Source organism: Lampetra fluviatilis, chromosome 4, assembly GCF_964198595.1.
Source record: "Lampetra fluviatilis chromosome 4, kcLamFluv1.1, whole genome shotgun sequence".
In the NCBI taxonomy this organism is placed as follows: domain Eukaryota; kingdom Metazoa; phylum Chordata; class Hyperoartia; order Petromyzontiformes; family Petromyzontidae; genus Lampetra; species Lampetra fluviatilis.
This window is the reverse complement of record NC_136278.1, coordinates 22,490,246-22,504,836: the sequence shown is the minus strand read 5'-3', so window position 1 is coordinate 22,504,836 and position 14,591 is coordinate 22,490,246. Positions and strand designations below refer to the sequence as shown.

Genomic DNA, 14,591 nt, shown 5'->3' with positions numbered 1-14,591 from the left:
AGACTAATAGTTGACTGCTTTAGCCCACCGGTGTGTTGAAGCGTGAAACCACAACAATTACGTTTCGCTGATGCTGGATGCAATTACCAGCAAAACGTCGTACTCAAATATCTGTCCGTCTGTGTACGCTCGCTTGCGAGGGATTTGCCAGGAGGCACGTCCCGTGCCCTGCGATGGGAATAGGCATGTCAGTTTTTTTTATCCGTCACCTTTAAAGTGGTTTAATGATCAATTTAGTGTTATTCAACTTTATTTATTTATTTCATCTGCGTATATATGTAAGGTTATTAAGAAATATATTTTTCACCCGGGCAACGCCGGGTACTTCTGCTAGTCCAGATATATAGACACAGACACAATTTCAACCGAGAAGATGGGTAAAAACTGAGCAATCAGTGGAAGGATGTTATTAACCAGTTTACGTGATAACTGGCTGTGATGTTTCCATCCTACCACCTTCCGATGTTAGTTGTTATTTGCGGCTCTCTGATTTTACATTAACAGGTTAAATTCCTCAGCCACCTTGTGCACCGACGTGGCTGTGGCTCTGCGATCTTACATTACATGCTAATTTCTTTCACATTAACAGAGCCACCTCTGCACACTCGTCGTGGAGGTTGCCCTCCGATCTCCCATTAACATGCTAATTTATCTCACATTCACATCAATAGCCCTGCCAACTTCGTTTATGACGCTTGGGCTCCACCCATTTCAAACCTTTAAAACAGCCTGCCTCGGCAGCTTTCCTCTCTCTTTTCAGCCTGATGACGACCGCTTGCGTTGAAATCGAAACGTCGTAGATTTTTGTTATTTTTATTATTTTCTTTGAACCTATCTACGTGACTTTACCGAAAGACCCAAAGAATATCTATATAATCATGTTAGGAATATAAATGTCGCCATGTTTTTCTGCTTCCTAATGAAACCTGACGGACTATTTTTTTCCCTTTCAAATTGTGTAGGGTTGAATGTATGGCTGTTCTATTTGGTTGAATACCTCAATGTTGAAAATAAATTGCATGGTTTAATTTTTGTTTGGTACATTGTAACCATTTCCATCACTTTGCCTTGTCAAGAGGCCTTTACTCAGCTGTCCACTGCCAGAAGAATTTTACAGACTTGTAAAGGGGCTTTTGGTGCATTGTCTCCTGCAAGCCTTGCCAAGGACAGGAATGTATTTGTGTCAGATCTGTATTTGCGATTGCAACTAGTGTTATGTATGTATGCATGTTGAACTTCTTTCGCACCTTACCTAGCCAGCCGTGCTAATCGGAGGTGTGGTGGAAGGACAAAATAGTGGTTGGTTGTGTACAGTGCGAAAGAAGTTCAACATACATACATGAATCCTGCAGGAATCACAATTATTCTATTGCTGATTCTCACGTTGATTTAAGTATATACACACATCAATGAGTGAGCATGTTTGTGTGCATGCAACCATAAATCAGATAACATTATGTATATTATAGTCTTGGTTCTTTCGGTAAAAATCACGTAGAAGGGAAATAATAAAATAAAATAAATTGTTGATATTTTTATTATTTTATTATTTCCCTTCTACGTGACTTTACCGAAAGAACCAAGAATATGAATCCCTGCAGTCACGAAAGCTTTAAATCGAAATTATGTATATTCTTTGGTTCTTTCGGTAAACTCGCGTAGATAAAAAAAATACAAAAACATGTAAAATACAAATAAATTCCACACGGCAACAGGGAGAACATGCAAACTCCAAATATACATCAGGCGTCAGGGTTGGGATCGAATCCACGACCTGTATACCAGTCGAGGGAGACAATATCTTGCTACCGGGGCATTGACCGTACCTGCTTTGTTTTTTTCTCTTTCTCTATCTCTGTATTCGCAGTGCGAAATGCACGGCGGAAAAGCTACGTCGCGAGCAGGAAAACAAATACATCGAAGAGCTTGCAGAGCTCATCTCGGCCAACATCAGCGACATCGACAACCTCAATGTGAAGCCCGACAAGTGCGCTATCCTCAAGGAGACCGTCAACCAGATTCGCCAGATCAAGCGGCAGGAGTTGGGTACGTGCGACTCATAAGCTGCTCAAAAGTAGTGCACGCTAGAACAGTTGTGGTGACCACGACGGGAAGGTGTGCTGCTGTCGACCACTCGTGTACACTCGCTAATTGCCCTCAGAGCAGGCACAATCGGACACATGGTATACACGTGTATGCTAATGGATAGCTCTGTGTGGTTTTGCAGTTAAGAGCGCTCGGATGTTTTTTTCGGGTTTAAACGATTGTTGTTCAGCACGATGTCCGATGAATGCGCTTCCAGCACGAGGAGCAAAAACGTTTCATTAGCTCCCGGCATGTGGAGTGAAACGGCGGACATCGTATCGAAAAAACACCATGGTAAAGTCCGAAAACGTGTGCTGTACACTGAACAGAGCAGGATATTAGGAGATAGGTAATTGTCGATTGTTATCCAGTGCTGGATCACAACGCACCTGATTAGCACGGTTGGCTATGTACGGTGTGAAAGAAGTTCAACATACGTACACACAACATGTACATGTGCCTAAGTGTGTCAATAAAGATGCATGCATATTCGAGTGTGCATTTTTATTAACACTATCAGCTTGTATTTGTGTTTTTAGAATTTGTCAGATTGTGCCTGATTTTGAAGACAATATTATTAAGCTATTGTAAAGCTACAACGTTACTCAGTGTTGGAATAGATTGCTTAGTGCTGAATTCTGACAGCATAATTATAGTCAAGTCCGGTGTTGTAACGCTGAATATTAAAAGTATGTTTCATGAATTCATCAGTCACATTCAGTTAATGTGGTTGTCATGTGGATATATTATGCAGATGTTCTCCCTGGTGTACAGCATATCTACATGAATTATCAAGCATCTTCTTTTGATGCCTTTTATTTAAAAACATGCATATGAATGAAATTATCAAATATATTGTATCTTAATTGGTAGCAAAGTGTTTGTGTGTTGTGCAAAACGATTTGTATCATGGAATGTTTCAGTCAGAGCTGGAATGATTAGCATATCAAGTCCACTAAAATTTCTCATCGGCTACTTTATTGTTGTCGATTAAGCTGTGACCCCCTTCAAAATATCGGCTGTCATGACAACCCACAACCAGCATGGCATGGCTGATGATGCTGATGGAGTCATTAGGTCCTTCCCTTTATCTCCCATCCAGTAGCACACATGGACACAGGTAAGACTTGTAATTCTCCAACTATTTTCGTAATCAAACTGATAACAGGTAGAGTAATCGATTATTTAAATAATCTTATAGTCCGCGTCGAGCTTTACTTCCTTAAATGAAATTTTACATGACAATAAAGTACAGTGACCAATGAAGAAAAGTCTATCAAATGTATCTCTTGCCAGTGGCAACAGATAATGTTATTCCTGACATTAAACTCGAACACAGTGCACACATGTATTTTCAGGGACACTCAAGATATTCTTTATACAGTGCCATTGGATTTTTATTCCCAACATTTGTTGAAATACAGGCTCCATGGCCATAATTGTGTTTTCGCTGCATCGTTGGAAAATTTCAAAGCAGAGTCTTTAACAAGTGTCACAAATGAAAATCCCAGTGGGCCTCTCAGTCACACACTTTTGGAAGTGGAGCTTCTTACATCACAAATGTAGATATAGGATCACGGTGGTAGAAGGTGACCATGACCTGTATGATGTTTCTTGTAATATAAACTGCACAGTCTATTTGATTTCCAAAACATGGCAGGCAAGTTCAATAAATTAAAAAGGTGTACAATTTCTTGTTTTCATTTCTGTTCCCAATCCCTCAACATGAATAACCAAAAATGTGCACTTCTTGTCACCAGGTAATCTTTTGTAAACATTGTAATAGATGACATTTTATTAAAATTATATTCCCTATAGCATAACCTGGCCTAGCCAAGGATTTTTCCTAAACTTTGGTTTGTTTCAACAGTATCATAAACTTTAGAGGATCGCAGCTATCTTTTCTGCGAATGTAGAACTAGATTATTTCTGCTTACCTCTCATCCCTTTCCCAATGTCTAGATTTTTAATTGGCAAGGAGTGCTATTCCACGTTCACCAGAACTCTTCTGGTCAGCTTGAGCTGCAACCTCATTGCATGTTTTTGACAAATGTTCAAGTGTGGATGTAATTAAAGCAAATTTTATAAGTGGGCACTGTGTATAAATGCATTAGCAGACCTACATTATCCATTTGCGTCGCACTGTTTGAAAACAAGCGTAAAATATCATGATTTAAAAATGTGTGTCTGAACCAAGGCCGTAAATATAATATATATTGGGGGACACACATCTCCTCAATATTCAAATATGCTCAAAATGTCCCCCCCAATATATTGCTTTAAAATATATTTCTGTTTATATGATTGTGATTATGGTTGTACTTGATTAATCCCTAATCTCTGCCATTACATACAATGAAACAAGAAAAGGCAAAAAAGAAAAACAGCAATGTAATACAATACACTATGAGACATTATTGTAAAAGATTAATAAAAAGTCCATCGTATGTGTTAGTGAATTTTTTTATAGTTTAGGCAGGAAATGGCAGGAAATTCATTTCTAATTAAGATTTGTTTTTCTGGGGGAGGACCCGCAGACCCCCTGGAAGATTTTGTCCCCCCCAATGTTGACTCCATGGCTACGGCCTTGGTCTGAACCTACCTCATTCCTTTGTCCTTTTTTTTTAAAGTAGATATATGCCTACACTTTACTAGTGTGATTCAACTGTGCCATTGATTAATCTTACGAATCATAACCCATTAACCTATCTTCATCCATTCACACGTGGCCACTGCCTAAGTGCAGTACATAGTGCCGAGAGCCCATTGGAGTTATTTCTCACAGGCATTTAGTCATCTGACAATAAACACTCAATATTGTGCCCACAAGACTATCCATTGGTTTACCCATTTCCGGTCTGCTGTGGTGATTGGCTGACCTTTGGGAATGATTGGCAGCCGAGATCGATGGATACCCACTGGGGAATGTAGCTAAAAGTTTATTTAATGTCGATCCAGTTGGCTCGCTCGATGTTAATGGGGCCAGGGTTAAATGAGCTGAAGAAGTAAATATTTTGAAATGGATATGTAAATAAGCAGTGATTTTTTCGGTTTAATTTGTACATTGTTGGCAAAGCCTGAAAGTTAATTCAAAATCACATGACAAATGGCAGCTTGCAATTAGAATTAGCATTTTTGTTTTGAGTCAACAAACAGAATGTTCCTCATCACTTGTAATCAGAATCATACTTAAGCTGCTTTATATAAATTGGATGTTACAAAACAAAGTTAATTTTAAGTTATATTCTAAAATAACAATAATAAATTACAGTCACTTCATGTGAATACTATAATGTAAAAATAATAATGAACCTCTATCAATTGATTGCATTTCTGTACATTCTTTTGGAAATGTGAAGAGGTGATCACTGGGGAAATATTCTGCAAAATAGCGGCTTGGTACAGCAAAGCGAGAGTCGAAGTCCTCAGCATGTTGCACTTTGGGAAAGCATCATTAAGTAGCTGTCACTGCTATCGACGGGAGGAAAGCAAAGCCCTGCCACAATCGATCATTTAGAGAGCCTTTTGTAGACATGCTTGGTGCGGAAGGCCTTGCCTATGTGCTCTCTGTTCAAGTTTCACCTTTCCTCTTAACCTCATTTTAAATGGTTTACTCTTTTGTTAAGTATTCATATGTTTATCAGCACACTAAGCTTAGAATTGTGTTTTTTTATTTACATGTAATATGTATACCGTATGTTATTAGGGTGCTCTATTTCACAGTGCAGAAGCCACTGCACATATTACTATGCTAGGAACGAACGGACAGCACGTTATCGTACTCTTCAGGAGGGTCAGACCCCTGTCCCTCTGGTAATTTAACATCATTGTAGTAAAACGTCTCAAAGCTGGACTCGAGTAAGCCAGAATTCAGAGGGTTTGCGGGAAAGTTTTAACTGAAGTTAATGAGTATGGAAATTGACCAAACAACCCTCAGACTAGTTAAGGTGGTCGGCAATGCTCTTGCAAACTACAGGGAAGTGTAAGATGCTGCCACTGGCCATTGCAATAAATACAATTGACGTGCGTTTGTGAGCTGACAAAGGACCACGTGTTTATCTGTCGTGTGGAATGAATAGAAATTTAACACAAGCTCAAGAAGTGAACTTGGCCAATGCTGTCGATGCTGCTCACCTTGCCATCGTTTCCTTGAGAACTCATGCTATGATGTGGTGGTGGTGGTGGTGGTTGGTAGAGCTATGACTAAAGCAACCACTTGTCTGTGGTGTCATCTCTGCTTTTGTAATTCATTACATCAGGGGTCCTACAATTATAAACGAGTCCCTTTATCCACCATGCCTAGATGACTTCTATGTGTCATTTTGCAAATTCACACGACGAGGCCAAGATTGTTAGGAGAGAACATACGATTAAAAACATAATATGTAATGACCAGTACCATTGAGAAAGATAGTTTATGGTAGACTAATGTCCTGAATGGAGTCACTCTGTTGAGAAAGCATACATGTTCTTGTTTTTTTACCTGAAGACGGCTGCTTGCGTTGTGGCCGAAACGTCGTGAGAATTGTTTTATGTTTTATTTTTATTATTTTATTACTTCCCTTCTACGTGACTTTACCGAAAAAACCAAGGAGATGAATTCCTGCAGTCACGAAAGCTTTAAATCGAAATTTAAAAGCATACATGACTCGGACTTATGTTTGGTCTGAAATCTATCAGCATGTGTTGGCAGTTATACCTCGGTATTAGTGGGTGCAGCAGTTTTTCTGGCACAGTCCAGCATGGCCCTGTATGACCTGGGGATCTAGTGTCTTTGAGGGGTTGTAACAATACAGGGTTGGCATGGGGTTGTTCTCTTGACATCTCTGCATCGCACCTGTCAGAAGGGCCTTATCCAAAAGAAGGCACATCCCGTATGCAATGCTTGCGATGGCTTGTGCTGCTGTTTTCCCTGCTGGCCCTCGAAGCTTCTTGTCTGCGTGGCTTATATTTTCTGGACAGCGTTTCCCCCACTTGGGATCTTCCGAGCCACCCCACCTCTTAACAGCACACTTGGTGTCAAGCAGTTCTTTTTTCATATTGGGCATGTTGTATTGTGTAATCAGACTAATATACATTTTAAGTACTCTCACTGGGCAGGGAACAAAAACATGTTTCAGTATAATAAAAAAAATGGTTTTCCACCCAAACATTTCCTATTTACAGTTTTGAGTCAGTGGTGGGAATTGCACATTTGTATGATATATGTCGGACTATTCTCAAAAACAGATATATTTTTTCCCCTTTCTCTTACATTTAGAACTTTTGCTGGTGTCCCATTTCACAAAATACAGTTTTACTCTTTGGAACTCTCAGCTTCAGTTTCTGAACAAGCTAACCTCCTATGCCTTGCAATTTACTGTTCCAGGAATCATGCCTAAATGCATTACGCTGTTAAAATTTGATGAATATTGTAATTTGTTCAAATGCACCATTAAAATGTATGCATATGGCTAACAACACTAAATCACACATTTCAACATGTAGAATCAATCATCGTGGTGCAGCTGTATTCTGAAGCCAATGTAAAAATGCTCTGAAATTGCATGAAAGAGTGGTCCTTTATAAATGTAACGTTTTTATATGGTAGGCCAATGTAACTACACAGTGTAAAACAAAATCCGTTGACATAGTCAAAAAAATGCTCTTGGAATTGTGGGCAGCGAAGCTGCAACATTTTATGATACGTGTAATTGAATGTAATTGGTAGTTGTAATAATGTATCTAAAAGGGGTTGTTTACATTATCAGCTGTGTACATTACCCAAAGTAGTACTTTGGGCCAACATCTCTCCATGCACCTGTGCTCTGGCTGCTTTAATGAGGCCACCTCCAGCTCGCTTGGCACAATATTCAGGTGTTCTGAATAATGAAGTGCTTCACAGGTTAAGAGATTCATTTCCAGTATATGTCAATGCTTTAACTTTTCTCGTATCTGCCAAGTAGACCATTATCATAAAATGTTTAATGTCTTCTCACTGCAAAGCAAGTCAAATGTGGCATGCATACACATGTACATGTTACATTTACAACATTTATCATTTGGGTTTCATAAGTTTTGGCTATAATGTAATGGTTCCTTTTCATTGTAATAATAAATAACATTGGTCTTGCTTGTAACGGGTGTACCTTTGTTTTTAGCAATCTAGTTTGCTGCCATTTAGTGACACCTATCCGTTTTATTTCAGTTGTTTCTATGATGGCATGGTTATTTTCATTAATTCGGCTGATTAAACCAGAGCACACCAGGTACTTTTTAAATATGGATATAGTCGCTCCAGTTGATACACATTTTTTTCTGTTTAAGTTAATTATTTTCATTACAATGTGATCAACTATAAGAAACCATTTTTTAGTTTTATTTATAACTGCTATATGCTGATCAGTACTGACATACCGATGGCCATACATTATTGCACAGTAGTGAAATGTGAAATAGTTTTCCAGCTTTAGCAGGATGTATTTCCTACAACTTAGCCCCATACCTTTGTACAAACACATGTTTAGCCAAAGGCAAGATTATTGCGGGGACAGGAAGTTCCCTTTGTAGCAGGTTGTCTTTTAATATTTGCATTTGCAATGGATTTCTTACTCTTTGGTTTTTTCGGTAAAGTCACGTTTTGCGGTTCCACCTGAAGACTTGTGTTGCCTTCGAAACGTCGTGATTTAATTTTTTTTTTTACCTACGTGACTTTACCGAAGAAACCAAAGAGTATGGACCCTTGCAGTCACGAAACTTCAAATCTAGAATGGATTTCTTGTTTGCTTGCTCATTTCTATTTTCGGGTTGTGGTTTGTGAAGCAAATCTGCCCCAGTAAGTTTTGTTTTACTTTGGCAGCATTTTTCACAATGTTTTTCATGTAACGTTATGAGTAAATGTGTACTGGTGTGTATATCAAGCTGATACCCCGATGAGTTGCCTAACTCAAACACAACAACAATGCAGTGTGAATAGGTAATAAAGATATAACATATATTTCAATGCAGATGTATAAACCTACAGGTTATATTCACATTTTAAAAATGCATTCTTTCATAAAAGCGAGATGTAAATTTTAAAGAAAATGTGACCACAGGTGGCCATATGGAATGCCATTTTCAACGGAAGCATTTCTGCAAAGTAGAGATGCCAACGGAGGGAGGCACAACCAGCTCACCTTGCGTGCTGCGATACAAGACGCGCGCAGGTGTTTATTGCACATCGTGATTTGCTCTTGCCTGTGATAACCTGACTGGCACAGCACCTGGTAGTCATTTATTTGCTGGCAAAGTTGTGTTGCAGATGTTTGGCACGGCAGGGCCACTGGTGATTAAGAGGAAAGGTGTTTGCCTCACTCACCGAACGTGGTAGAGCACCTTGCTAGTGCTTCAGCAATTCATGAATCGGATATTCCAAGCCTAATTTTTTTGCCCTTATTTGTTGTTGCAAGTGAATAGCTAATTATTTTAACACCCAATTCCCAAACCATACCTTTGAAAATTATTCCATGGTTTCCTGACATTTGTCTTATGGCCTGCAGAATAAAATAAATAATACTGTGGATTCTGCCCATGATTCTCAGAAGAGATGGTGATTTCATGTTGGATTTGTTTCTAGTAGTAGCTAAATCCTTCTGAGGTGTAAATTAACATTTGATATTGTGAATTGATTTTCATTTAAATTAAGTTAGAGATCACATTAAAACATTTTTCTTGGTTTCACATCTCTAAAAAGTGGCATTTCAGGGTATTTACTTCAAAAATAATATAAAATATTGTCCATGATTTTATTGCATTGTTGAAACTATGATGGTTGACAAGGTAGTGTTTAAATATTAGGCAGGTTATTATTCAGACTTTATATGTTTGTGGAATCACTGTAATCCATTTCTGGAAGAAGAAGAAAACACATTTCAGACTTGACCTGAATAAGGGCCCCGTTATTGGACTGGATATAGTCCCGGTGGACCTCTCTAATTGTGATGATACCAGCTGGCTCATCTATAGGCCACTGTGTCTGCGTAAAATGAAAAATGATGGGCGCATTGCATGTTTAATAATAGCCCTAGAAATGCCTCTGCTTCAATCCTAGTGGGAATCTGCATAGCAAACTACATGAATAATTCAGGGGCTTGGAAAGCCCTTGAACATTATTGCAGCATAGCAAAGCAATCATTGTATGGCTGCTGTACTCCTGGGCTTAAGAGAATAGAGGGAAGCATGCATTCTGCAATGGCTAACAATTCGAAATCTTATAACATATATAATGTTAACATTCCCCTGGTCTCAGTAGGGTCTCGGAATGAGAAATCACATTCACTCTTACAACCAATTTCCCACTGTTGTTTGCTTCTTTGGCTGAACTAACATATTGCTTTTTCTATAAATCATTCCTTGTCCTTCGTGGATCTCGCATTAATAAACTATTGCATTTTTGACCTTACACCTTTATCTGAAGTAATAAGGTACTTTTCAACTACGTACAGTAATGCCTCGACATCCGAAAGTAGAATTCGCAGATGTAGATCCTATGTTTATATGGGGGGAGGGGATGGGGTTAAATTATTGTTTCTGACTGAGCATCCAGGAGAAAATGAAAATGTTTCATAACATGAATCCTCTACTGTACACGTAAATAACATCCAGTGTACAAGAATACAAACTAAATAAAACAATACATTTTACTGTAAATTTGCAAGTTTTATTTACCTTTGCAGATGGGGGGTGTAATGATGATGGCGATTGTGTTGGAGAGGAAGTCGAAGTGATGACTCCTCATTTAATTGCAGCCAATAGTAGATGCACAATCACCAACAACTCTCCGTTTCTAGCTAAACTCATCACTTTGTTCTGCCTTTACTCTTGCTCTCGCGTCTTGCACTCACTCGACGTTTAAAACCCCGTGATCGAAACAAAACCCACTACAAACAAGACAGAAATAGCACAAAAGGCAAGGGGGGCACTCGCCGTCAGATGTGGATCACGGTATCACTGGTAAAATGGCTTGGGTTCGCACACACGGGAGCCCACAGTCTTCTACAGCTATAAAAGTACCCCTCCGCCATCATGCCATGTTGCCAACTCACGAACAGTCAAAGGAAAAGGGTGCAAAACCGAAACTAGTATGCAAATATGAAATCGCGAATCATAAAATTTGGCCAAATAAAAATCTTCGAATGAAGACGTTTTACTGTACATGATAAATTTATGAAATGCTAATTATAATTCCATTTGAATAAATTATGGGTAGAATTGTTTTTATTTGTACCATGATACAAGTACCTAATGGCTTACTCTTGTGTTTAACTTCACGGGATCATTAACAGTTACTTGTGAAGCTGGGGGGGGGGGGGGGGGTGGTGGCGAATTTTTACGGCTAATGCATCCGCAGTAATAACACGGGCGGCTGCTGGATTCGAACCATGAACCTCTTAAACAAGCGACAGTCGCGCTCGGCCTGGGCCATGGTCACTACCCCTCAATGTAAAAATAAATAGAGAATTATTAGCAAAACCAGGAGAAAAGTGCCAGAGATGTTTTATTCGTTGTGAAGCTCTTCAAGGAGGTCTGAGTGGTCAGTGGTCTAGGAGTGCCGCGATGGAGACAGAGCTGTGAACCATGAGGGCTCTTCATTAACCACACAGAGGATGGCACTCTCAGTCGAATAGCCTTGGTGTAATATACGAGTGGATTGGTCTAGATGTTCAAATACCATACAATTACCACCATCTCATCACAAGAGTATTAATTAGAGCATTGTTTAATAAATGCTCAATGCATGTAGGTATGACATTTGTATTCATATTCACGGAATAGATGTGGTTATTGCAAAAGAAAGTAAAAAAGACAGACTTTTTCCTGTGTTATGATTGGCACTATTAAATGAATCAGTTTTAATTCAACTATTCAATAAAATAAAATGCAGTGTTTTGATGAAGCAGCTGAGCTCTTGATATCACTCTTGAAATGAGTCATTGTTTGAGGTCAACGAGTACATGGAGGATGTTATTTTTCATAACTGGCTGCTTGGTTTTCACCCTGTCCAATGTTTCAGTTACTTTTAACATTTTTCACTTTGGTCATTTTCTGCCAAGCGAATGTGGGATTTTAGATTGGGGGAATACAGAATGGCAAAACATTCGCCGAAGGAGCCTAATGACTCACATGCGCTCATATGCAGACACCCATGCATCTACTGAATGTGTATGTTGTTTGAATATATCGGTTATTGGTCCTTCTAAGTATTTGTATATCCTCCAGCACCTTAAACTTGGTGCATTTTTAAAAGAGGTAACTTAGTTAAAGGTGTGTTCAATGATGTGCTACGATAGTCATCTCTTTGGCATGATGTCAGCTTAACATCATGCTGGTCAGCGTCTAAGTGGATCTTTAATTCCATTGATATAGACAATAATAGAGCTCTGACTTGCCATGTTGCTTCCAGCAGACTGTTGTTGCCCAGAGCAACTGACCACTACCGGTGTATTTTTTTTACCGGCAGCATGTCAAAAGTGTCTTGATATCCACATGTATGTAAATTGGCTTTTGGATGTGTATTTGCCAGGATAGATGGAATTAATTCATGTTTTGCATTGCGTGTGCCTTCTCTAAAATACAATATTTGCCTATACTAGACTGGGGCCATCCAAACCATGGCCCACATCATTTAATGTGGGCCCTGGTGTCATCCAAGCCTATTGTTGAAAATATCTAGCCAAGGCTTTTGTCACTGCTGAATGCAACTCCTTCCTGTCTCACGCTTTTATCCCTCGTGTGAATACACATCTCTCTTATCGCTTACATTTCTCTCCCGAATACATATATGTGCTATCCCTTTTATCTTCTTAATACATTTACTGTATCTCTCATATCTTCTAAGTACAATTCTAAGTTCTTGTGTTGCGATCAAAACGTCTCTCTACGTGACTTTACCGAAAGACCCAAAGAATATTATTTTAAATAGATCTTTCTTCTGAATACATTTCTCACCTGCCTCTCGTATACATCTCCAGACAATGTCGTTCTTTTTCTCATTCATCTATTTTTCATTTATACATGATTTGTACATGACCCACAGGTCTTATCATTTTAGTCAACCCAGCAGCACTCATTGCAAAAATATGTAAATCGCCCTGTGATACACCATAATGAAGATGTGTAAATATCATCTCATATTGTCAATATTGAGACCTCCAAATCACCGTAATACTACTTTCCTATCTGTTCCGTTTGTGATCTTTATCTTTCACTCCACAAAATATTAGCAAGATCTTAATTTTGAAGGTTTGTATCTCCCTTGATTTGATTGAATTGACATGGAATGACCCAATCGAATGTACTCAACCGTGAATGCTTTTTTTTCTGGCCATGGCGTTTACAGAAAAAGTCATCCCTAGCAGTGAGGAGGTGCAGCAGTCCGATGTGTCGTCCACTGGGAAAGGAGTGATTGACAAACACAAGCTGGGACCTCTCCTACTCGAGGTGAGCTCTTGTGATTACATGTTCCCATAACCTGTCAAGTAGTGCACTTTAATCGCCACAAAAGCAGAATTTTTTATGCAATGAGCAGAAATATTTATTTTACTTTGGAAACGGTGCCCTCTTGATTGTGTTTTCATTATTTTTCCGATTTTGCCACACAGGCGCTTAATTTTTATTAAACTGTGTCCAAGACAAATGTTTCCACGTTACGCGGCTCAAATTTATTAACATTGACTTATTCATTAAACTGGACTTTGGTACACCATGTTATTTGATATTGCTAATTTTATTTCTGGAAAATTGCCCCATCACTTTATATCCGAGGGTGAAGCCCCCATATCAAATGCTTTAAAATCATTTTGATTAATGGGTTAAACAAATCTTGTTTTGACTCATATGCTATACCACTGCCTCCCCCCGTAGGCCCTGGATGGATTCTTCTTCGTGGTCAACCGGGAAGGCAACATTGTGTTTGTTTCGGAGAATGTAAGTCAATACTTGCACTACAATCAGGAGGAGCTCATGAACACCAGGGTCTACAACATCCTGCACCTGGGAGACCACTCGGAGTTCATCAGGAATCTTTTGCCCAAATCTTTAGGTGGGTGTCATTTACATTGGAGAAAGATAAATCAGTGCCTGACGCTTGTAACTGCCTTTGAATTGATCAGGATTCAGGAATATGGTTCGGTGTTAGTCACATCTTAATGGGGATGTGTTTATACTTTACGAATATAGACAATGTCACATTACACTAACTACTTAGATCGTAGCAGTGCATTTGAACACATTATGAAATACGAAGAAGAATGTTTATTTGAGAATGTATTCTAAAGATGTGTGAGGGTACCTGCCATTAATTTCTCCACACCAAAGAGCCATGCTTATTGGCAAAGGTATCTTTAAAAAAACATGGTTGCCATTATTTAAATCCTGCTTAATTATTGTAGGAATTCATAAAGGTGGGAAGTTACTTTTTTACGAATTTGCTGCTGGCTGCTCAGGGCTTCTGATCATCATTGATTGGTGCATCTCATTCCTGCGGG

The 14,591-nt window shown here is 39.0% G+C and overlaps 1 protein-coding gene across 3 annotated transcripts in view; it reads left to right on the top strand.

Annotated features, from left to right (window-relative positions):
* LOC144931681 (nuclear receptor coactivator 2-like) overlaps nucleotides 1–14,591 on the top strand; it is a 96,898-nt gene that overhangs the window by 46,665 nt on the left and 35,642 nt on the right. For all 3 annotated transcript variants that reach the window (XM_078855826.1, XM_078855827.1, XM_078855825.1), the window contains exons 4-6: nucleotides 1,868–2,046; nucleotides 13,445–13,545; nucleotides 13,969–14,146. In XM_078855826.1, coding sequence (XP_078711952.1) covers nucleotides 1,868–2,046; nucleotides 13,445–13,545; nucleotides 13,969–14,146 — 458 coding nt within the window. The remainder of the gene's footprint in view (nucleotides 1–1,867; nucleotides 2,047–13,444; nucleotides 13,546–13,968; nucleotides 14,147–14,591) is intronic.